Source organism: Schistocerca nitens, chromosome 3 (assembly GCF_023898315.1).
Source record: "Schistocerca nitens isolate TAMUIC-IGC-003100 chromosome 3, iqSchNite1.1, whole genome shotgun sequence".
In the NCBI taxonomy this organism is placed as follows: Eukaryota; Metazoa; Arthropoda; class Insecta; order Orthoptera; family Acrididae; genus Schistocerca; species Schistocerca nitens.
Window position 1 is genome coordinate 194,266,454 of NC_064616.1, and position 25,615 is coordinate 194,292,068.

The 25,615-nt window shown below is 45.1% G+C and overlaps 1 protein-coding gene across 5 annotated transcripts in view; it reads left to right on the forward strand.

Annotated features, from left to right (window-relative positions):
* The window catches only part of LOC126248141 (RNA-binding protein Ro60-like), a 139,012-nt gene extending 113,651 nt beyond the window's left edge, over positions 1 to 25,361 (forward strand). For all 5 annotated transcript variants that reach the window (XM_049948839.1, XM_049948840.1, XM_049948837.1 and 2 more), the window contains one exon: positions 24,362 to 25,361. In XM_049948839.1, coding sequence (XP_049804796.1) covers positions 24,362 to 24,494 — 133 coding nt within the window. In that variant the 3' untranslated portion in view covers positions 24,495 to 25,361. The remainder of the gene's footprint in view (positions 1 to 24,361) is intronic.
* The last annotated feature ends 254 nt before the right edge of the window (positions 25,362 to 25,615 follow it).

The following is a 25,615-nucleotide window of genomic DNA, read 5'->3' on the forward strand; positions in this document are numbered from 1 at the left end:
TGACTCGGTGATCTGATGAGAAAGCTCAGATCATTACAGTCTTTTTGGTCACCACCATAATGTTTGTTTGTGTGTGTGTGTGGGGGGGGGGGGGGGGGGTACTAGTCTGAACCAACATCAGATTTATGGAAAAGTTTGCCTCTTATCTTCACAGTTTCTCTTGAATGAGTGAAAATTATTCATTTAATTCTTTAAATTTGTAGTTTAAAGATTGTCCCAGTGTTCGTTATGTACAAAATGAGTACATTTGTCATGTGGGCAACACACAGTGGTTCATTGGTAGTTTATGTGCAGATCCCATATGACAACATCCTTTTGCATAGGTAAACAGGACTGGTGAAGCACACCTGCCTTGTGGTAGTAAAGTCTGTGAGGTTTGGCTGCGCATTCACTCTTTAAAACTTGTAGTGCCACTGTCCTGGATGTTTCATGTGCTTACCCTGACTTTTCCAAGAATGCTAAGAAAAGCATCCCTGTAAACTGTGACAGTTATTTTGGTTACCTTACTGAGACTGTGAATAGCTTTAGACTTACAACTTTCTGGAGGCAGAATTTCAAAATAAAATAATTGTTTGATTTTATCCTTATTGTTGTAAAACAAATACTGAAACGGCTTCGTATCGTGCATCATCAATAAATGCCACTAGAAAGAAGTATGTGTCTTATCATAGTGCCTGCATTTGGGGAACTGCAGAAATGAAGTGGTACAGTACCTATAAATAATGAATGTGAAATGCTATCAGTATAAAAATACCAGCAGTAAAAGTAAACAGACCTAACAGACTTAGTAACTTAACAAATGTGACAGAAACTATCCATCTTAATTTTAACTCGACTCTTTTTGTGGCAGCAACATTTCTCTCTCTTACTTCTCCTTTTTGGAGTATATGGAATTACTGTAATAGCCATAGATCCTTTTCTACATAAAACTACAGACGTAAGGCAGCAGATCACCTCGAGACTCAAATCAAAGTACGAGAGCAGAAGCTGGCAAAAGGAAATGTGATGTCTATTTGATAGAGCTTATTAAAAGGAAATGATTTTCTGACATTCACAGACCATTGGAATTGTCAGGGTTTGCATTTAACCTATGATTTTCATACAGCAAAATAACAAATAATTGTAGATGTGTGAACGTTATTCATACATTTACTGATAGATTGTACTACAGGGACAACAAAATGGCATAAAAATAGTTTTTGTAAAAATTGGAAATGTTGGGATTTCAGAATAAAATCTTCTCGGTTTTGAAGACACATCAATTCGAATAAATTGACACAGCATGAAATACGATAAGACTTTATTCAGATATGCCACTTCGAAAGACTCCATTGGCATTTCAAGTTGAACACCTCAGATATAGAATGTTTTATTGTAGAAACTGTGTGGTATGGCATTTCAGCATGTGAAATATGTCCGCCCCCGGTAACTGAGTGGTCAGCGCGACAGACTGTCAATCCAAAGGGCCCGGGTTCGATTCCCGGCTGGGTCGGAGATTTTCTCCGCCCAGGGACTGGGTGTTGTGTTGTCCTAATCATCATCATTTCATCCCCATCGACGCGCAAGTCGCCGAAGTGGCGTCAAATCGAAAGACTTGCACCAGGCGAAAGGTCTACCCGACGGGAGGAGCATGTGAAATATGGATATTGTGTGACTGTAATTAACACTCCAGTAAAGTCAATTTCAACTAATGGATGTCAAGTATCAATTATTCACAAGCGAGAAAAGTACTGTGGTCAGCTTCATTGCAAAGCTGAAATTAATTCTTTCAACTTCTGATGCCCAATCCTCTATTAGTCCCTCTCCTTTTCCACCCCCCTCTCCGTCCATCTCCTTTTCCAACCCCTCTCCGTCCATCTCCTTTTCCAACCCCTCTCTGTCCATCTCCTTTTCCAACCCCTCTCTGTCCATCTCCTTTTCCAACCCCTCTCTGTCCATCTCCTTTTCCAACCCCTCTCTGTCCATCTCCTTTTCCAACCCCTCTCTGTCCATCTCCTTTTCCAACCCCTCTCTGTCCATCTCCTTTTCCAACCCCTCTCTGTCCATCTCCTTTTCCAACCCCTCTCCGTCCATCTCCTTTTCCAACCCCTCTCCGTCCATCTCCTTTTCCAACCCCTCTCCGTCCATCTCCTTTTCCAACCCCTCTCAGTCCATCTCCTTTTCCACCCCCTCTCCTCTGCCCCTCTCCTTTTTCACCCCCTCTCCTTTTCCACCCCCTCTCCTTTTCCACCCCCTCTCCTTTTCCACCCCCTCTCCTTTTCCACCCCCTCTCCTTTTCCACCCCCTCTCCTTTTCCACCCCCTCTCCTTTTCCACCCCCTCTCCTTTTCCACCCCCTCTCCTTTTCCACCCCCTCTCCTTTTCCACCCCCCTCTCCTTTTCCACCCCCTCTCCTTTTCCACCCCCTCTCCTTTTCCACCCCCTCTCCTTTTCCACCCCCTCTCATTTTCCACCCCCTCTCATTTTCCACCCCCTCTCCTTTTCCACCCCCTCTCCTTTTCCACCCCCTCTCATTTTCCACCCCCTCTCCTTTTCCACCCCCTCTCCTTTTCCACCCCCTCTCCTTTTCCACCCCCTCTCCTTTTCCACCCCCTCTCCTTTTCCACCCCCTCTCCTCCGCCCCTCTCCTTTTCCACCCCCTCTCCTCCGCCCCTCTCCTTTTCCACCCCCTCTCCTCCGCCCCTCTCCTTTTCCACCCCCTCTCCTCCGCCCATCTCCTTATCCACGCCCTCTCCTCCGCCCCTCTCCTTTTCCACCCCCTCTCCTCCGCCCCTCTCCTTTTCCACCCCCTCTCCTCGGCCCCTCTCCTCTTCCACACCCTCTCCTCTTCCACTCCCTCTCCTCTTCCACTCCCTCTCCTCGGCTCCTCTCCTCTTCCACGCCCTCTCCTCGGCCCCTCTCCTTTTGCAGCCCCTCTCCTCGGCCCCTCTCCTTTTCTCCCCCCTCTCCTCGGCCCCTCTCCTTTTCTCCCCCCTCTCCTCGGCCCCTCTCCTTTTCCACCCCCTCTCCTCGGCCCCTCTCCTTTTCTCCCCCCTCTCCTCGGCCCCTCTCCTTTTCCACCCCCTCTCCTTTTCCACGCCCTCTCCTCCGCCCCTCTCCTTTTGCACCCCCTCTCCTCCGCCCCTCTCCTTTTGCACCCCCTCCTCTGCCCCTCTCCTCTGCCCACAATGTTTAGCAAATTTGGTTGAAAATGTTCCAGGGGTTTAGGATAAGGTTTACACCCATGGCTTTGCCTGTGCGTATTAGTGTCACGTATATTTCAAATACATTTAGTAAATTTCACACATAGTTGTTTGCATATATTCACCTACTTACCTAGTGAGTTGCACAATGCAGTTTAATTTTGTGCGTCTCATAGTTTCATCTGTCATGAACACTCGTCATACTATGATATAATTTTACCAATACATTCAGTGGTATGTTTGAATACTGTTGTACCAGATGAAAATACACTCACCGGACAATGGTGGGTTCTTTGTTTTTCTCCAGGCGGAGACTGAGTGGATACTACGTCTCATAAAATATTAGTTCACTTTATTCCAGTATTGATAAGAAAATTTACTTAACTTTTCACAGGGGGTGTCAAGGGGATTTACAACTTTTTCTGAAGATAGACATATTGTATGATACAGACAAATTACAAGTCTCTCACCCAGAGTACATTTTACAATAAAGTTCACATTGAGTTCTGCCTAACACATTGAACACACAGCTGGCCTACTAGAAGACAATGCTGTTGCCTTAGTCGATGATCTCGGACTGTGGCAAGAACTGTCCTGTACTCGGCCATAAGTAGAAATGCAGATGTGGCAGTGTAGCAAAATGTTTGTGGACATGACTATATGCTGGTGCTGCTCATTTGTCAGAGGGGCTTGCAGCGAATATTGTTTCTTGTGGTCGCATTGCGAGATATCAGCTTTGCTTTGACACCTCATTCTTCAGATGACACCACAAATACTGCCTGAAAAATGTGTGGCGAATACAGTTAGTAGCAAAGAAGGAAAAAATTGAAATGTTGTGCTTTGCGTAGCAGTTTCACTGCATGAACAGCAAAAATTTAGTAAGTGATAAACTTTCTCCTTTTGTCGTTTTGCGTGTTGTCAGCGAGTAGTAGTTTAGTAAAGGTTTGAAATTATATGTCTAGTTAATTGCAAGGTTCTAAGTGCTCTCATTCTCAAGTACTGGGAGAATAAAGTATGGGTATTTGTGCATCATATGTTACATACCCCCCCCCCCCCCCCCCACCTGCAAATCCCTTTGGTATGTAAATAGTTCTTACCCCACAGCAATTCTTTCCAGTCAGTCAATGATGTGTGTACAAAGTTTGGTTGAAGCAGTTCCAGTGGTTTACAGGGACATGTGGTATGCACGTATATACATATATAAATACACATGTACATCCATTTTTGTTATATGTTTGGATTAGTGAAGTGAATGTTTGTATGCAAGGAATCCATAGGTGATTGTTGAGATGGAGAGAACAGGAAGAGTGAACGTAGTACCAGATAGCTACAAAACCCCCTAATTGGAAACTTGAGAAAATATATCCCATTGCTAGCTCATTTTAATTGTTTTTAATTGGATTTAAAAGTACATAACTTTCATGTGGTGTGTTGAGAAATTGTGAAGAAGCAACTGATGGATGATAAATTTTTTTTATTCCCCACTTACTTTACATGAATCATATCCATGTTTCCTGTGGACAGAGGTCTCTAGAGTATTATGTGAAATACAATTTTCTTTATTTATTGTGTTTTTATAAATCCAGGTAGCGAGTGAAATGCAACAATGTGGAATGTGTCCAATTGTACTATGCTGAATTATAACTTACATGACAATAATGATACAATGGAAATAAACTGTAAGTTCCAGAATATATACTGAATAAATGGAAAATTGTGTATCATTATGGGATGATGAGTAACATATACAGGGTGCAAAGTTATGCTATATTTTATAATAAATAGTTACATGAATACAAAAACCAAATTTTCACTTGGCTAAGTGTGGTAAGAGTTAGAACCTGACATATACTTTAGAAGATACTAAAGATGAAACATACACTATGTGATCAAAGTATCCGGACACCCCCAAAAGCAAACGTTATTGCTATTAGGTGCACTGTGCTGCCACCTACTGCCAGATACTCCATATCAGCAACGTCATTAGTCATTAGACATCGTGAGAGAGCAGAATGGGTGCCTCACGGACTTCGAACGTGATCAGGTGAGTGGGTGTCACTTGTGTCATATGTCTGTATGTGGGATTTCCAAACTCCTAATCATCGATAGGTCCACTGTTTCCAATTTGATAGTAAAGTGGTAATGTGAAGGGACATGTGCAGCACAAAAGCGTACAAGCCGACCTCGTCTGTTGACTGACAGAGACCACCGACATTTGAAGAGGGTCGTAATGTGTATTAGGCAGACATCAATTCAGACCATCACACAGGACTTCCAAACAGCATCAGGGTCCACTGCAAGTGCTATGGCATTTAGTCTGGAGGTGAGAAAACTTCGGTTTCACAGTCAAGCAGCTGCTCACAAGCCACACATAATGCCGGTAAATGTCAAATGACGCCTCTCTCGGTGTAAAGAGCGTAAATATTGGACGATTGAACAGTGAAAAAAATGTTGTGTGGAGTGATGATTCATGGTACTCGATGTGGCGATCTGATGGCAGAGTGTTGGTATGGCGAATGCCTGGTGAACATCATCTGCCAGAGTGTGTAGTGCCAACAGTAAAATTCTGAGCGGTGGTGTTATGGTGTGGTCATGTTTTTCATGGATGGGGCTTGTACCCCTTGATGTTTTGCATGGCACTATCACAACACAGGCCTACATTGATGTTTTAAGCACCTTCTTGCTTACATCTATTGAAGAGCAATTCGGAGATGGCAGTTGCATCTTTCAACACGATCGAGCACCTGTTCATAATGCACGGCCTGTGACAGAGTGGTTATGCAACAATAACATCCCTGTAATGGACTGGCCTGCACGGTGTCTTGACCTGAATCCCATAGAACACCTTTTGGATGCTTTGGAATGCCGACTTTGTGCCAGGCCTCACCGACCAACATCGATACCTCTCCTTAGTGCAGCTCTCCATGAAAAATGGGCTGCCATTCCCCAAGAAATCTTGCAGCACATGATTGAAGATATGCCTATGAGAGTGGAAGCTGTCATCAATACTAAGGGTCGGCCAACACAATATTGAATTCCAACACTACCGATGGAATGAGCCACGAACTTGTAAGTTGGGTTGGGTTGATTTGGGGGAAGGGACCAAACAGTGATGTCAGCCATGCCCTGTCAAAGGAATCATCCCGGTATTTGCCTGAAGCAATTTAGAGAAATCACGGGAAACCTAAATCACGATGGCCGGATGCGGGATTGAACGATCATACTCCCGAATGAGAGTCCAGTGTGCTAACCACTGCGCTACCTCGCACGGTAACTTGTAAGTCATTTACAGCCAGGTGTCAGGACACTTTTGATCACATAGTGTATGATAAGGACTTTCGCATCCCGTGTGGAAGGCGGCGTGTGGGTAGGAGCAGGAAAAGGTAATACACGTCAGTACTGCAAGAAAGTAAAAGTGGTTTACTGGTGCATGAATATTTACAGAGGTGTACATAACTTAGTATGTAGGTGCGAATCTGAAGCGAAGTGTCCCGGCCGTCTGCTCTTGATGAAATGGGGCAGAATCTGTAGCGGAGCTCGTAGACCTTCACAGCACCGGCTAGAGGGCGCTGTCGTCAGTGTCTGTCATAGTGCCAACCTAATAACTTGCACCTAAGCTGTGGCATCATTGCTATCGATACTACATCCCTCCCCCCTGAAGTGACGCACGGTCGTTGAGTATGGCTTCCGACGGCAAGTGGAGGGACACAGGGGCGGCGCATTTTAGGGGGTGGACAGCGGAACTGCCAGGGCACACTGTCCACCTGCGACCCCAAATTGCTCGCAAGGGGACGAGGAAAACAACCGGTGGATAACCTGCCCAGGCCGCACACCACCACTGGGTATGCTCGGATGAAGAGGCGGAGCAACGACCTCCATTGGCGGCGGCGGCATGACAGCAGCCTCAGCATCCATCGGTTCTGGCACCGCAGAGGAACGCAGCGGCGCCAGGGAGAGGCACCCGTCCAGTGCAGGTGAACGGACCGGCAGTGGCAATGACGGCAGGTGCGCCTGTGGAGGCGCGAGCGGCAGAGGTGCCGTCGGTGGAGTCGCGGGCTGAGGCGGCTGGAGCCGGGAAGCCTCCAATTCTGCCGGAAAACAACCAGCGGCAGAAAACCGAGGGTAGCACAAACTAATCTGGTTCCGGTGTCGCTTGACAGTGCCGGAGGGACCAGAAATGAGAAATAAGGCATGGCCAAGCTGGCAAAGAATGCGCCCCTGCTCTCAGCATAGCCTGCAAGAGAAAACGTGATAGAACACCAAATCATGCAGCGCCATGCCAGAACGAGGCGAAGCAGTTGGAGTGCACGACAGCAGGTGCAATAGCTGCGGGAGTGACCGATGGGCATGGCCATGTAGCAATTCCACTGGGGAATGGGTGCCATGCGGCTTAGAGTGGTAGGAAGCAAGGAAAGTCCAGAGCGTGCGCTCGCGAGAGTGCGTGGCGCACAACTTGCTCATCTGCGACTTAAACGCACCCACAAAGCGTTCAGCCTCGCCGTTCAACTGGGGGTGGAACGGGGCTGAGGTCAGATGGCGAATGCCGTTAGCAACACAGAATGCTTCAGACTCTGAGGACATGAATTGGGGGCCATCGTCTGGGACAATAAATTCAGGAAGGCCCTCAATGCAGAAAATAGACATCAAAGCTCGAACGGTACTCGCAGATGTAGAAGGAGACATAGGGACAACAAAAGGGAAGTTGCTGTACGTATCAATAACTATCAACCAGCGGGTGTCCCAGAATGGACCCAGTAAATAAATATGAATGTGCTGCCAAGGCGCAGTAGGAGTCAGTCTCGCAAAGAAGCACTGGCAGGGAGCAGATTGATGCTCCACAGAAGAGCGACAATCGGCAAGCAAATTCTCAATTTGTGTATCAATGCCGACCCAAGAGCAGTGACGACGCGCTAATTGCTTCATCCGCATTATACCCCAATGACCAGCGTGCAGTAAGCGGAGGATTTCCGACTGCAACAAATGAGGTACAACCACACTAGACTGAGCATTGTCAGATCGTAACAAGATAACACTGTGGCGTATAGACAAGTTGTGACGGTGCGCAAAGTAATGCTATACAAGGGGATCTCGCATTTGCGTAGCAGATTGAGGCCATTGAGTACGAATATACTGCAAAAGAATCTGCAAAGAAGCATCAGCAGCTGTCACAGAAGCAATGCGACGAAAATCTACCGGAAAACCATCAATTAATTCCTTATCTTGCGAATCAATAAACATGCAGGACAGTTTGGAAGAATCAAACACTTCGTCAGGACCAATAGGCAGACGAGACAAAGCATCAGCATTGCCATGCTGGGCCGTAGGCCGAAACAAGATTTCATAATTGTAGTTAGAGAAAAACAGGCCAGAACTGGCTTTGACGCGTGAAACAACGATGTCAAAGGCGTATGGTCGGTGACCAAATAGAACTTTCGACCGTACAAAAAAATCATGAAACTTTGTCACTCCATAGACAATAGCTAAAGCTTCTTTCTCAATTAGAGAATAGTTTTGCTGGGCAGAATTGAGCAACTTAGATGCAAAAGCGATTGGGCGATCGACAGAATTAATTCGGTGTGAGAGAACTGCGCCAATGCCGTGAGAAGACGCATCGACAGCCAAAACAACTGGTTTGGAGGGTTCGAACAGAATCAAACAGTGACCACTCAGCAAAGCAGATTTGAGCTTATGGAAAGGCACTGCAATCTGCCCTGCATTTGGTATAAACCGGATGTACTAAGTGATTTTGCCCAACACAGACTGACGTTCTTTCAAGTTGCTGGGTGCTGGCAAGTCTCTAATCGCACTGAGATGTGACTGCAAGGGGTGGATACCCTGTCCATTAATCATATGTCCTAAATACTGAATCTCAGTTTGAAAAAATTTGCACTTGTCTTGTTACACTTTAGTCCTGCCAGCAAAAGTACAGTAAATAAGGCACGCAAATTCTGCAAATGTTTGTCAGGGGTGCGACCTGATACGACTATATCGTCCAAATAATTGGAACAACCAGGGACAGTGGCACACAACTGCTGCAAATAAGACTGAAAAATAGTAGTAGCCAAAGCACAACCAAACGGAAGACAGCGAAACTTGAACAATCCAAGGTGGGTGTTGCTCACAAAATAGTGCTGCGACTGTTCGTCAAGCGGAATCTGAAAGTATGTGTCCCGCAAGTCAATCGTGGAAAAGAATTTTCCCGCACCAAGCTTACCAAAGATGTCTTCAGGACGCGGTAAGGGAAATGTAGCTACCACTGTCTGGGGATTTACTGTAGACTTAAAGTCAGCACAAATACGGAGACGACCGTTTGGTTTTTTCACACACACTATAGGTGAAGCCCATGGCGAAGCATAAATAGGTTCAATGACACCAATGTCTTGCAAATGCGTAAGTTCAGCAGCTACGGCGTCACGCAGTGTGTGTGGTACCGGGCGTGCGTGCCGGAAAATAGGCATGGCATTGTCTTTAACTACAACATGCACTGTGAAGTCTGTGGCACAACCAAGGCCATCAGAAAAGAGTTCAGCAAAATCATTGCATAGGGCGGCAACACTGTCTGCATGGTCACTAGCATTGATGCAAAGTACAGTCCTGAATCGCGAGGCCAGAAAGTTCAATTGCGTCCATGCCAAAAATGTTCGTAGCATCACTAGAGCGGAGCACATGAAAGACACTGTACAGGTCATTGCACCATACGTGGCTGTCAAACTACACATGCCGAGCACTGGGATTTCCTGTCCAGTAAATGCAGTCAGCGTGGAATGTGAATGACGTAGTGGGGGCGAACCAAGCAAGTTATATGTCGATTTGTTCAGTAAAGAAACTGACACACCAGTGTCCAGCTGCAAGCGAACAGAACGTCCACAAATGTGCAAAGTCACAAAAAGTTTCCTCGCATCACGCTGAGTGTGAGAGGAAGTGTCTGGCAAAACTTGATTCACATGACGAGCTGTTGAAGCATAGGAAGCAGAAGGCTTTGAATAAATGGCATTAAAGTCCATAGGCTGATGTCAATCACGATCTTGGCGGTTGCCGTAGTGGTGACGCCTGTGCGAGTCACGTGAATGGGAGACAAGTTGTGAATTAGTGTTTCTCTTACTACACACAGCTTGCACATGTCCTGTCTTACTACAAAAGTAACACTGTCCTTAATGGGATGGCCAACCATCCCGTGGGTGGGCACAAAAGCAGTTCGGACATGATTTCAGTTTCTGAGTAGGTGCCTGGCTTGAAACGTGTTTACATGTGCGCAAGCGGTGCGACGTGGCTGGCCATGAGGGAGGGCGCGTGTTTTGCCGCGCTAACAGTACACGCACCCAGGGTCACGTCGAACACGGAAGTAGCCATGTCTAATGTATCCTGTCTGTTTAGCAAGTCCACTACTTCCTGCAAAGACAGGTTTTTAAATTTGAGGATTTGTTCGCGGATGCGGTTGATCCGCCACATTCTGCGCAATAGTGTCTCTAATCATTATATCTGCATATCAGCATCCACATGAGCAATTAAAGTCACAATCAGAATTTAGTCCCTGGAGGTCCGCTAACCAAGATTTATTCGACTGAGTAGGGCCACGCCAGAGACGAAAGAATTTGTAACGTGCAGCTACAACATTTAAACTGTCACGGGAGTGGGAGTTCAAAGCATCAATCACTTCGTCGTACGTTTTAGTTTCTGGGCGGGTGGTGGGAAACAATTTCACAAGCACAAGGTATAGCACAACACCAACGTTGTCAATCAAAAAAGCAAGGCGCTCTGTTCCTGGTATGTTGTAAGCTGCGAAGTGTGCCTCGAACTGGGCAATGTATTCTGGCCAGCGTTCAACGTCAGAATTGAAGGCACGAAATGGCGTCGGCGACGGCATTGGCACGGGCGGTGGTGTCGGAGGCGCTGAAGTAGCTGCAGTTTGTAGTGTGACCAGTCCAAAAAAAAAAAAAAAAAACTAAAGCAGTACCGAGCAAAAAAGGAAATGATAGGAAATGAAAGGAAAAAAAAAATTAATCCCGATTGTCGCCACCTTTTGTATCCCACCTGGAAGGCGGTGCTTGGGCAGGAGCAGGAAAAGATAAAACACGTAGGCACTGCAAGAAAGTAAAAGTGGTTTACTGGTGCATGAATATTTACAGAGGCATACATAACTTAGTACATAGGTGCGAAGCTGAAGCGAAATGTCCCGGCCGTCAGCTCTTGATGAAATGGGGCAGAATCTGTAGCGGAGCTCGTAGACCTCCACAGCACCGGCTAGAGGGCGCTGTCGTCAGTGTCTGTCGTAGTGCCAACTTAATAACTTGCACCTAAGCCGTGGCATCATTGCTATCGATACCACAAGGACATTGTAAGTTGCACTGTCCTTGAGAGGGGCAACATGTTGCTCTATGACACAAAATTAATGAATACTAGTTCCAAAACAATTGTAATATTAGCAATGACGAGAAAGGTGATAAACATGTCACAGACTGCTGTATGCTGTTGCTAGTGCATGTGAGTGTTATCGGCATGGGTCAACCACTAGAGACCTCCTGTAGGAAGTGTGCTTGTGGCATGGTCTCTGCTGCCCTGCCTACTGGTGACTTGTGCCTATATATGCACAGGGCAGCAGTGACTCCATCTCGCTATGTTCTCTTAGTTTGTATCATGCATATCAGTTGCTCTGTATATTACTTACGTTGCACCTTCTGCATGATTCTTTTGTCTTGTTCCGCTATTGTTCAGAGGTTTATGAGTAAAGCCATATTTGTATTACTTGGATCAGTTTCACGTATTACTTCATTACTACACGATTCAGGGCGAGTTTGGAATGGTTTTTCTGTGTGCAGTCTTTAAGTGCAATTTCCTGATGTCCGGTCATTATGGGCGCCATCCTACTGGCCGTGATTGGCCAGCTTACTTCTTCTGTATTACTAGTATGCTGATGAGGTGTAAGCAGCCTGTGGAGGCTAGCAGTACACTCAATAAATTTACCCTTTTCGAAGATTATACCTCAATTCTCATTGACGAATTGCCAGAAAATAGTCCCAAACAACGTTTTCACTGGAATATTAAACTGGTTTTCATCAAACAATCTCTCATTTAATTGTGAGCCTCCATGGGCTGCTTACACCACATCGGCCTATTAGCAATAAGGCAGAAGTACAAACATTACACAGGGTTTTAAGTTTTACCTGGTCAGTTTTATACAGTTGGTGTCTACCAGATCTTATAAGATATCGTAAATGGTGCTAACAGACCTGGCTCATTCAGCAGTCGTACTGTGTACATTTTACATGCATTTTTGGGTGTACTCAATTTTGTTGTAACAATCCACCATTGTGGTTTGACTTTTAATGTAGATAACATGCCAAAAGCTAGAACTTCGTATTGTCCATCTATATTGTGGAAATATAGTACTATAATCCTGGAGGCGCATCTATACTGATGTGAAACCAGTAATTGTGAATAAAGCACCCTCGTACAGCTGTGCGGCTTTTGGAAACACTTCATCATTCTTGACTTTTTAATTGTTGTAATTTTTATGATAATTTGACAATTGAGTGTCGAGTGTCATTATTGTCATTCGTAATATGGACTGACCAACTACATTTGCTGTCTATACAAGAACCTAAGGATGTTGTATCCTCCACTTTGTGTATGGATTGATCTCTACACTTTGTCACTTTCTTCATGTAATGGGTTTTATCTGCATTGAGTGAGAGACAGTTTTAAGAAAATCAGTTTAATATTTTAATGAAAACTGTGTTCAGGACTATTTTCTGGCAATTCATCAATGAGAATCGTCATATCTGCAAAAAAAGGGTAGATTTGTGCTTCTTATTGGAACAAAGTGGAGCTCATTAATGAAAATAAGAAATAACAGTGGACCTAAAATAGTCTTGTGATCCATCACAACTTAAGGTGTCCCTCTCAGATGATGCTGTTCTCCAGATTAGCCCTTCAGTACTGCAGTCTGCTTTCAACATCAGACTTTCAAGAGATCGCACAAAAATACCTACTGGTGGACATTTTTTTTGTTAATAGCTTCCAAAACTTGATTTTAAAAGAGAATATTGCTTGTTTGGTAGAAAGACTAGCACAAACCCTCAGCTGACTTGGCGAGGATGTTGTCGATATTTAGATGATTGACATCATTCTGTGCGTGAGTTTTTCAACTATTTTTGAAAATACAATTAAAAGGAAAGCTGGGCGATAGATTGTGACATTACTTTTATCACCATTTTTAAATAATGGTATCACTACAGTCAGTTTTAGTCTCAGACAATTCCTTCTTGCAGAGGTGTATTGGATGTTTTACAGAATACTGGATTTACATATTTAGAACAGTATTTAAATATTTTGCTAGCAATATTATCCACACCAACAGATTTTTTATTTTTTGTTGACTTAATTACTCTTTCTGTCTCATATACTGTAACATAAGGGAGAGATATCTGCAGTGTTCTGTTCCTAATAGCTTGCTGTAGCACCACCATTGCTTCATCCACAGATCCTTTACAGCCAGCCTTCTGTGCTGCTGTCAAAAAATGTTTGCTTAATATTTCTGCAACCACTTCAGGTTTGTTTACAATGTTGTCACCTTTTTTTTAAAAAAAATTTCTGAGAGTGTCATGTTCCCAGTTTTTCTGCCAGTTTCCTGCTTTATCACATTCCAAATGGTTTTTATGTTGTTTCCTGATTTCTCAGCTTCAGATTTTGTGCACATACTTTTAGACTTGTTAACTACCTTTTTTAAGGCAACACAGTAAAGTTTGTTGTTCTGCTGTATTTTTGGGTCATTGCAAGTTCTGAGACAATTGTATAGCATCTCTTCTTTCTGCAGGATGTTTTATTCCTGCAGTGAGCCATGTTTTCTTGTCAGTCTTTATACAGCTGTTTCTGATTTCTTTTATACTATACTTTTTATTTACATCTGTTTCATTGAAAACTGGACTTCAGTCTACCTCTTTCTGGTTGTAATTGAAATTTTTAAGGGTCTCATCATTTATTCCAAGAATGTACAGAACTGTTGCACAGATTGATGTCTGTTACTATAAGCAATTGACTGTCGTGGTCAGAAAGGGCATTAACAAGTGAATGTACACTGACACTGTTGATCTTGACCTGTCTATAAATACACTGATGGAAAAAAAATATCACAACACCGAGTAGGAATTGTGACACAAACAAAAGTTGGTAGGCATGTTTCTACATTTGAAAGATGATGTCTATTCAAATTTCACACCAATTGCATATGAGTGATGCTAGTAGTGCCACTATGAGGATACAAATCAGGTTTGCATTAAATACATGCTGTAACGGTCGTGAGTATTATCTACCTTTGAGATTGGACACGGTGAGCTGATGTTAGTCAAAAATATCTTTGGCGTTATAAAGACGCCATTATCAACACCTCACTGAGTTTGAATGAGGTCGTGTAATAATGCTAAGAGAAGCTTGATGTTCCATATGTGCAACACTACAGAAAAAGACTTGGCAGTGGTGGTCACGAGAATGTACGGTTGCAAGAAGGCCAGGCTCTGGATGGCCGCATTGCACTACTGAAAGGGAAGACCACCATGTTTGGTGTATGGCTTTGGCATGTCATACTGCATCTGCAGCACCAATCTGAACAGCACTGGCACCACAATGACACAACAAACTGTTACAAATTGGTTACTTCGAGGGCAGACGCGAGCCAGATACCCTGTAGCATGTGTTTCACTGACCCCAAACCACCGTAACTTGCGGCTTCATTAGTGTCAAGCGAGAGCTCATTGGAGGGCGGGGTGGAGATCAGTTATGTTTCCTGATGAAAGCTGGTTCTGCCTCAGTGCCATGGTGGCACTGTTGAGGGCCTGCAACCAACTGGTCTGTGTGCTACACACACCAGACCTACACCTGGACTTGGGGTTTGGAGGTGTGACTTTGTGTGACAGTAGGACAACTCTCGTCGTAATCCCACACATCCTGACTGCAAATTTGTATGTCAGTCTGTGATTTGAGCCATTGTGGTGCCTTTCATGAACAGCATTCCTAGGAGTGTTTTCCAACAGATAGGAGTGTTTTCCAACAGGATCACACGCACACACATCCCACTGTTGTAACCCAACATGCTCTGCAGTGTGTCAACATGTTGCATGCTCAGTCACCATATCTGTCTCCAATCGAGCACATATCGGACCTCACGGGTTGGCAACTCCAGCGCTATCCACACACAGTATTAACCGTCCCTGTATTGACCGATGAGGTGCAATGGACTTGGAACTCCATTCCACAAACTGACATCTGTAGAACACAATGCGTGCAGATCTACATACTTGCATTCAACACTCTGGTGGTTCCACCAGTTATTAATGTACCAGTATTTCACATTTGCAATGGCGTATCTTGCACTTACATTAACCTCTGATCTTCCAACTTAATCACTTAAGTATATTCCCTAGAAAAATGTATTCCCAACGTTTCATTACTGCTATTAATTACTTTTTGGTATTGTGATTTTTCCCCCCATCAGCATATAGTATGTCAGATTGTGACAGAATCAATTACCCCTGTTGTAAAATCTACTACTGTCCTGAAAAGTCTCGTGGTTGTAGTCGAGAGCAATTGGATCCTCCTCCTTACTGCTGGTATCTTTGTTGCACAGTTCACTTCAGAGGGAACCTAGCTTGGCCTCTCCTTTTCTGTTTAAGTGCAGTGTGTGGCTTGTGTGGTTATCACAGTTCATAGTAGTTAGGTCTAGCAGATTTACATAGTTAAACTTATTGCACAGTTTTTTAGCTCAGAGTTGTAGTATTGAATTTCTTTATTCACACACCACCACTGTGAAAGATCAAGTCGCACTGAATCATTTGTGATGACAATGTTCATCACTGCACTGAAAGCCGCACCAGGTTTTATGCAAGATCATAGTTTTAGCAACATTTTGAATTTTCTCTTGTGACAGACATACAAGGTGACACAATGGTAAAATACTTGAGTCATTTTAATGAGGAATGATGAGGAATGATGTGAAAACCATATAAATCATGTCAGGTAGATCCTGAGATGGTTTTTTGCTGCTAGGATGACATAAAGCTCTAATCTGCCTCTTTCCTCTGTCATAACTCCATCTGAAGAATGGTAAGCTTACCATATGCCCTCACACAGACTCAGAATCAGAGTTCAGTGGATATTTTGGCAAAAAAAAGTTCTTGCAATTCATAACTATTATATACAATAGAACGCTGGTCAGTGACTTTGATACATTTACTATCTCAATTGTCGAAATGATAAATTAATGATGCCTAAAGCGAAAAAGCTTTTGAGAAAACTTCTCCCAAACTAAGGCTTTCTTTTCTAAGGAAACAAGGAACAGTTTCAAAATATGAGTATAGTTTTTTTTCCAGAATGAGATTTTCACTCTGCAGCGGAGTGTGCGCTGATATGAAACTTCCTGGCAGATTAAAACTGTGTGCCCGACCGAGACTCGAACTCGGGACCTTTGCCTTTCGCGGGCAAGTGCTCTACCAACTGAGCTACCGAAGCACGACTCACGCCCGGCCTCACAGCTTTACTTCTGCCAGTATCTCGTCTCCTACCTTCCAAACTTTACAGAAGCTCTCCTGCGAACCTTGCAGAACTAGCACTCCTGAAAGAAAGGATATTGCGGAGACATGGCTTAGCCACAGCCTGGGGGATGTTTCCAGAATGAGATTTTCACTCTGCAGCGGAGTGTGCGCTGATATGAAACTTCCTGGCAGATTAAAACTGTGTGCCCGACCGAGACTCGAACTCGGGACCTTTGCCTTTCGCGGGCAAGTGCTCTACCAACTGAGCTACCGAAGCACGACTCACGCCCGGCCTCACAGCTTTACTTCTGCCAGTATCTCGTCTCCTACCTTCCAAACTTTACAGAAGCTCTCCTGCGAACCTTGCAGAACTAGCACTCCTGAAAGAAAGGATATTGCGGAGACATGGCTTAGCCACAGCCTGGGGGATGTTTCCAGAATGAGATTTTCACTCTGCAGCGGAGTGTGCGCTGATATGAAACTTCCTGGCAGATTAAAACTGTGTGCCCGACCGAGACTCGAACTCGGGACCTTTGCCTTTCGCGGGCAAGTGCTCTACCAACTGAGCTACCGAAGCACGACTCACGCCCGGCCTCACAGCTTTACTTCTGCCAGTATCTCGTCTCCTACCTTCCAAACTTTACAGAAGCTCTCCTGCGAACCTTGCAGAACTAGCACTCCTGAAAGAAAGGATATTGCGGAGACATGGCTTAGCCACAGCCTGGGGGATGTTTCCAGAATGAGATTTTCACTCTGCAGCGGAGTGTGCGCTGATATGAAACTTCCTGGCAGATTAAAACTGTGTGCCCGACCGAGACTCGAACTCGGGACCTTTGCCTTTCGCGGGCAAGTGCTCTACCAACTGAGCTACCGAAGCACGACTCACGCCCGGCCTCACAGCTTTACTTCTGCCAGTATCTCGTCTCCTACCTTCCAAACTTTACAGAAGCTCTCCTGCGAACCTTGCAGAACTAGCACTCCTGAAAGAAAGGATATTGCGGAGACATGGCTTAGCCACAGCCTGGGGGATGTTTCCAGAATGAGATTTTCACTCTGCAGCGGAGTGTGCGCTGATATGAAACTTCCTGGCAGATTAAAACTGTGTGCCCGACCGAGACTCGAACTCGGGACCTTTGCCTTTCGCGGGCAAGTGCTCTACCAACTGAGCTACCGAAGCACGACTCACGCCCGGCCTCACAGCTTTACTTCTGCCAGTATCTCGTCTCCTACCTTCCAAACTTTACAGAAGCTCTCCTGCGAACCTTGCAGAACTAGCACTCCTGAAAGAAAGGATATTGCGGAGACATGGCTTAGCCACAGCCTGGGGGATGTTTCCAGAATGAGATTTTCACTCTGCAGCGGAGTGTGCGCTGATATGAAACTTCCTGGCAGATTAAAACTGTGTGCCCGACCGAGACTCGAACTCGGGACCTTTGCCTTTCGCGGGCAAGTGCTCTACCAACTGAGCTACCGAAGCACGACTCACGCCCGGCCTCACAGCTTTACTTCTGCCAGTATCTCGTCTCCTACCTTCCAAACTTTACAGAAGCTCTCCTGCGAACCTTGCAGAACTAGCACTCCTGAAAGAAAGGATATTGCGGAGACATGGCTTAGCCACAGCCTGGGGGATGTTTCCAGAATGAGATTTTCACTCTGCAGCGGAGTGTGCGCTGATATGAAACTTCCTGGCAGATTAAAACTGTGTGCCCGACCGAGACTCGAACTCGGGACCTTTGCCTTTCGCGGGCAAGTGCTCTACCAACTGAGCTACCGAAGCACGACTCACGCCCGGCCTCACAGCTTTACTTCTGCCAGTATCTCGTCTCCTACCTTCCAAACTTTACAGAAGCTCTCCTGCGAACCTTGCAGAACTAGCACTCCTGAAAGAAAGGATATTGCGGAGACATGGCTTAGCCACAGCCTGGGGGATGTTTCCAGAATGAGATTTTCACTCTGCAGCGGAGTGTGCGCTGATATGAAACTTCCTGGCAGATTAAAACTGTGTGCCCGACCGAGACTCGAACTCGGGACCTTTGCCTTTCGCGGGCAAGTGCTCTACCAACTGAGCTACCGAAGCACGACTCACGCCCGGCCTCACAGCTTTACTTCTGCCAGTATCGGGCGTGAGTCGTGCTTCGGTAGCTCAGTTGGTAGAGCACTTGCCCGCGAAAGGCAAAGGTCCCGAGTTCGAGTCTCGGTCGGGCACACAGTTTTAATCTGCCAGGAAGTTTCATATCAGCGCACACTCCGCTGCAGAGTGAAAATCTCATTCTGGAAACATCCCCCAGGCTGTGGCTAAGCCATGTCTCCGCAATATCCTTTCTTTCAGGAGTGCTAGTTCTGCAAGGTTCGCAGGAGAGCTTCTGTAAAGTTTGGAAGGTAGGAGACGAGATACTGGCAGAAGTAAAGCTGTGAGGCCGGGCGTGAGTCGTGCTTCGGTAGCTCAGTTGGTAGAGCACTTGCCCGCGAAAGGCAAAGGTCCCGAGTTCGAGTCTCGGTCGGGCACACAGTTTTAATCTGCCAGGAAGTTTCATATCAGCGCACACTCCGCTGCAGAGTGAAAATCTCATTCTGGAAACATCCCCCAGGCTGTGGCTAAGCCATGTCTCCGCAATATCCTTTCTTTCAGGAGTGCTAGTTCTGCAAGGTTCGCAGGAGAGCTTCTGTAAAGTTTGGAAGGTAGGAGACAAGATACTGGCAGAAGTAAAGCTGTGAGGCCGGGCGTGAGTCGTGCTTCGGTAGCTCAGTTGGTAGAGCACTTGCCCGCGAAAGGCAAAGGTCCCGAGTTCGAGTCTCGGTCGGGCACACAGTTTTAATCTGCCAGGAAGTTTCATATCAGCGCACACTCCGCTGCAGAGTGAAAATCTCATTCTGGAAACATCCCCCAGGCTGTGGCTAAGCCATGTCTCCGCAATATCCTTTCTTTCAGGAGTGCTAGTTCTGCAAGGTTCGCAGGAGAGCTTCTGTAAAGTTTGGAAGGTAGGAGACGAGATACTGGCAGAAGTAAAGCTGTGAGGCCGGGCGTGAGTCGTGCTTCGGTAGCTCAGTTGGTAGAGCACTTGCCCGCGAAAGGCAAAGGTCCCGAGTTCGAGTCTCGGTCGGGCACACAGTTTTAATCTGCCAGGAAGTTTCATATCAGCGCACACTCCACTGCAGAGTGAAAATCTCATTCTGGAAACATCCCCCAGGCTGTGGCTAAGCCATGTCTCCGCAATATCCTTTCTTTCAGGAGTGCTAGTTCTGCAAGGTTCGCAGGAGAGCTTCTGTAAAGTTTGGAAGGTAGGAGACGAGATACTGGCAGAAGTAAAGCTGTGAGGCCGGGCGTGAGTCGTGCTTCGGTAGCTCAGTTGGTAGAGCACTTGCCCGCGAAAGGCAAAGGTCCCGAGTTCGAGTCTCGGTCGGGCACACAGTTTTAATCTGCCAGGAAGTTTCATATCAGCGCACACTCCGCTGCAGAGTGAAAATCTCATTCTGGAAACATCCCCCAGGCTGTGGCTAAGCCATGTCTCCGCAATATCCTTTCTTTCAGGAGTGCTAGTTCTGCAAGGTTCGCAGGAGAGCTTCTGTAAAGTTTGGAAGGTAGGAGACGAGATACTGGCAGAAGTAAAGCTGTGAGGCCGGGCGTGAGTCGTGCTTCGGTAGCTCAGTTGGTAGAGCACTTGCCCGCGAAAGGCAAAGGTCCCGAGTTCGAGTCTCGGTCGGGCACACAGTTTTAATCTGCCAGGAAGTTTCATATCAGCGCACACTCCGCTGCAGAGTGAAAATCTCATTCTGGAAACATCCCCCAGGCTGTGGCTAAGCCATGTCTCCGCAATATCCTTTCTTTCAGGAGTGCTAGTTCTGCAAGGTTCGCAGGAGAGCTTCTGTAAAGTTTGGAAGGTAGGAGACGAGATACTGGCAGAAGTAAAGCTGTGAGGCCGGGCGTGAGTCGTGCTTCGGTAGCTCAGTTGGTAGAGCACTTGCCCGCGAAAGGCAAAGGTCCCGAGTTCGAGTCTCGGTCGGGCACACAGTTTTAATCTGCCAGGAAGTTTCATATCAGCGCACACTCCGCTGCAGAGTGAAAATCTCATTCTGGAAACATCCCCCAGGCTGTGGCTAAGCCATGTCTCCGCAATATCCTTTCTTTCAGGAGTGCTAGTTCTGCAAGGTTCGCAGGAGAGCTTCTGTAAAGTTTGGAAGGTAGGAGACGAGATACTGGCAGAAGTAAAGCTGTGAGGCCGGGCGTGAGTCGTGCTTCGGTAGCTCAGTTGGTAGAGCACTTGCCCGCGAAAGGCAAAGGTCCCGAGTTCGAGTCTCGGTCGGGCACACAGTTTTAATCTGCCAGGAAGTTTCATATCAGCGCACACTCCGCTGCAGAGTGAAAATCTCATTCTGGAAACATCCCCCAGGCTGTGGCTAAGCCATGTCTCCGCAATATCCTTTCTTTCAGGAGTGCTAGTTCTGCAAGGTTCGCAGGAGAGCTTCTGTAAAGTTTGGAAGGTAGGAGACGAGATACTGGCAGAAGTAAAGCTGTGAGGCCGGGCGTGAGTCGTGCTTCGGTAGCTCAGTTGGTAGAGCACTTGCCCGCGAAAGGCAAAGGTCCCGAGTTCGAGTCTCGGTCGGGCACACAGTTTTAATCTGCCAGGAAGTTTCATATCAGCGCACACTCCGCTGCAGAGTGAAAATCTCATTCTGGAAACATCCCCCAGGCTGTGGCTAAGCCATGTCTCCGCAATATCCTTTCTTTCAGGAGTGCTAGTTCTGCAAGGTTCGCAGGAGAGCTTCTGTAAAGTTTGGAAGGTAGGAGACGAGATACTGGCAGAAGTAAAGCTGTGAGGCCGGGCGTGAGTCGTGCTTCGGTAGCTCAGTTGGTAGAGCACTTGCCCGCGAAAGGCAAAGGTCCCGAGTTCGAGTCTCGGTCGGGCACACAGTTTTAATCTGCCAGGAAGTTTCATATCAGCGCACACTCCGCTGCAGAGTGAAAATCTCATTCTGGAAACATCCCCCAGGCTGTGGCTAAGCCATGTCTCCGCAATATCCTTTCTTTCAGGAGTGCTAGTTCTGCAAGGTTCGCAGGAGAGCTTCTGTAAAGTTTGGAAGGTAGGAGACGAGATACTGGCAGAAGTAAAGCTGTGAGGCCGGGCGTGAGTCGTGCTTCGGTAGCTCAGTTGGTAGAGCACTTGCCCGCGAAAGGCAAAGGTCCCGAGTTCGAGTCTCGGTCGGGCACACAGTTGTAATCTGCCAGGAAGTTTCATATCAGCGCACACTCCGCTGCAGAGTGAAAATCTCATTCTGGAAACATCCCCCAGGCTGTGGCTAAGCCATGTCTCCGCAATATCCTTTCTTTCAGGAGTGCTAGTTCTGCAAGGTTCGCAGGAGAGCTTCTGTAAAGTTTGGAAGGTAGGAGACGAGATACTGGCAGAAGTAAAGCTGTGAGGCCGGGCGTGAGTCGTGCTTCGGTAGCTCAGTTGGTAGAGCACTTGCCCGCGAAAGGCAAAGGTCCCGAGTTCGAGTCTCGGTCGGGCACACAGTTTTAATCTGCCAGGAAGTTTCATATCAGCGCACACTCCGCTGCAGAGTGAAAATCTCATTCTGGAAACATCCCCCAGGCTGTGGCTAAGCCATGTCTCCGCAATATCCTTTCTTTCAGGAGTGCTAGTTCTGCAAGGTTCGCAGGAGAGCTTCTGTAAAGTTTGGAAGGTAGGAGACGAGATACTGGCAGAAGTAAAGCTGTGAGGCCGGGCGTGAGTCGTGCTTCGGTAGCTCAGTTGGTAGAGCACTTGCCCGCGAAAGGCAAAGGTCCCGAGTTCGAGTCTCGGTCGGGCACACAGTTTTGATCTGCCAGGAAGTTTCATATCAGCGCACACTCCGCTGCAGAGTGAAAATCTCATTCTGGAAACATCCCCCAGGCTGTGGCTAAGCCATGTCTCCGCAATATCCTTTCTTTCAGGAGTGCTAGTTCTGCAAGGTTCGCAGGAGAGCTTCTGTAAAGTTTGGAAGGTAGGAGACGAGATACTGGCAGAAGTAAAGCTGTGAGGCCGGGCGTGAGTCGTGCTTCGGTAGCTCAGTTGGTAGAGCACTTGCCCGCGAAAGGCAAAGGTCCCGAGTTCGAGTCTCGGTCGGGCACACAGTTTTAATCTGCCAGGAAGTTTCATATCAGCGCACACTCCGCTGCAGAGTGAAAATCTCATTCTGGAAACATCCCCCAGGCTGTGGCTAAGCCATGTCTCCGCAATATCCTTTCTTTCAGGAGTGCTAGTTCTGCAAGGTTCGCAGGAGAGCTTCTGTAAAGTTTGGAAGGTAGGAGACGAGATACTGGCAGAAGTAAAGCTGTGAGGCCGGGCGTGAGTCGTGCTTCGGTAGCTCAGTTGGTAGAGCACTTGCCCGCGAAAGGCAAAGGTCCCGAGTTCGAGTCTCGGTCGGGCACACAGTTTTAATCTGCCAGGAAGTTTCATAGTTTTTTTTCCCCACTTATTGATGTGTGCATCACAATCCTTGGAATTTGGTATCCTGAATGAGAGCACTGCCTAGCCGATCTGTCTCCTTGTAATTAGATCAGTTAGTGAAATGATTTAACTTTAAGTCAAGAACTGCACTGGTTTTAGTAGCAGATTAAATACAGAAATATCTAGGGTAGGAAAAAATCGTTTTACTTCATGGTTAAACTCAGTGCTATTTTTTTTGTGATGTTTGGTGCTATTTATTTGGCACATTCTTTTTGTCAGTTTCTTCATTCTTTTACCAATTGTTTCTTTTATAATGATACATTTTTCCAATTTCAGTGTGATTTTTTTTCCCCCTAATTTCGATGTTGTCGTTTTGCCAATTTCGGTGTTTTCGTTTTGCCAATTTCAGTGTTGTCGTTTTGCTAATTTCAGTGCTATTTTTCCCTAGTGTTCCCCCCCTCCCACCAAATCCAGTGTTTTTGTCAGCTTCGGGGTTATTTGTTTGCTAATTTTGATGTTATGTTATGTTTTTCACATTTCTGTGCTTATGTTTTTACAATTTTTGGTGCTAGTTTTGTCAATTTTCATCTTACTTTCTCCCAGACTCTATGTTATTTTTTGTCATATTTGATGTTAGTTTTTTGACTGCCAGATTCAGTGTCACCTGTTTGACAGATTCAGTCTTACTATTTTTGCCAGATTTGGTGTATCTTTTGCTAAATTATATATATTTTTTGTGATATTCAGTTTTTTGCCAATTGTATTGTTCTATTTTGCCAATTTCGGTGCGCGTATTGCCAACTTCGGTGTTTTTGCCAATTCTGATGTTGTTATTGGCAATTTCGGTGGTATTTTTGACATCACAACTTAGTTCGTTAAGTGGGAAATGAACTGTCATTTTAGGATTAGCCTATGCCTTGAGGTAAAAAGAAGGCAAAATTCAGTTTAAAGATTCAGTAACTATAAGTTGTGAATATTGGCAAACTCCTCAGATTTGTAACTTTTTTTATGTGGAAAAGGACAAATTTAATGATATTTTGTGAAAATTGCCAATTTCGCATTAGCTTTTTTCACAAAATATGAGAAATTAAAAAAATTAGAAATAACCAATAACTAAAAAGTTCACTAAAGAATGTCTGTGATAATGTTCTATTAAGATTGTTAAGGAGAATTATAATTTTAGTTATAAATTTGAAAAAGGAATGTATTGTACATCAGTTATTGTGTTACAGGTATATTGCGGTTGGACTAGATATGTGTGGATTGAATTGTATTGACCCAGGAGATCCTGGTATGTTGGAGATCAAAGGATTTGATGAAAAGGTGCCCACTATAATTGAAGCATTTTCAAGAGGAGCATTTTAGTTTTGTTTATTGCGAGTGAAATCTGACACAAGATTAGAGTGACAGTTTGTGATACAAATAAAGTTTAACTTCTGCTCTCTCTCTCTCTCTCTCTCTCTCTCTCTCTCTTTCTTTCTCAGAAGAAATGTGTATTTTGATTGGATTCACTTATGAGCAATGTTATTCTTCACTTGAATTGTTTTCTATTTTGATAACAGCTTTTGGCATGGCTTGTTATTTTATTTATTACATTAATTGTTGATGTTTAATATTTTTTCTAATTGCTGCACGTTATGTATTTAGTTTAATCGTGTAACACAAATCCAGGTTTATGAAGTAGTGTTTGAGAGATTTTAAGCAAACACCATTATCATAAACATATTGCTCGCTAAATTCATATGTCTATACTGCTTTCTAGATTTAAGAAAGAGACAAGTTAGTGATCAACAGCAACAGTAAGAATGATTTTTGTCATTCTTATTCAGCTGAACTTTTTTTACTTTGTTTTCTATGTGTGGTTAAATTAACCAAATGATTTACACTAGACTGGGAAGTTGAAGAAATGCTAGAGAATTAATTTGATTTCAGAAAAGTTAGAATTACTGAAGAAGTAATAGCAGCTGTGAAATGTAATTCTGAAGAATGAACTGAGAAAAAACTCGTACATTTAGCAATTGTAGGTCAGGACGTAGCTACTGACAGTATAAAATTGAACAGAATATTTTCTGACTTATAAAGCTAAGACAACTTGTAAATAAAAGTTGGGAAGCTGCAGAAACCCAACATTTTTGTTGAGATGTGAAAAATTGTCACCTTTGTTTCAACTTCAAAACTGTAAACAAATTGAAGGAAAAGGCCAAAATAAATCTGAAATTTCATAATATAGAACAAATATACTACATTTTCAGACAACATTAAAATCATTCATCTCTCTCTATGACGTTTGAACATGTCTATTGTGAAAGTCAGAGACAGTCCTGAAAAAATTTAAATGTGGAGTTGTAGAAGGAATGTTTCAAAATAAATTTATAAGATGTGGAATGAAGAGACAATAAGAAGGGCATGTATGAGGAGAATCATCAGTAAACATTTTACAAGAAAACAAGAAAGAGAGAGTGCTAGAAGTGTAAACAATTGGTTTA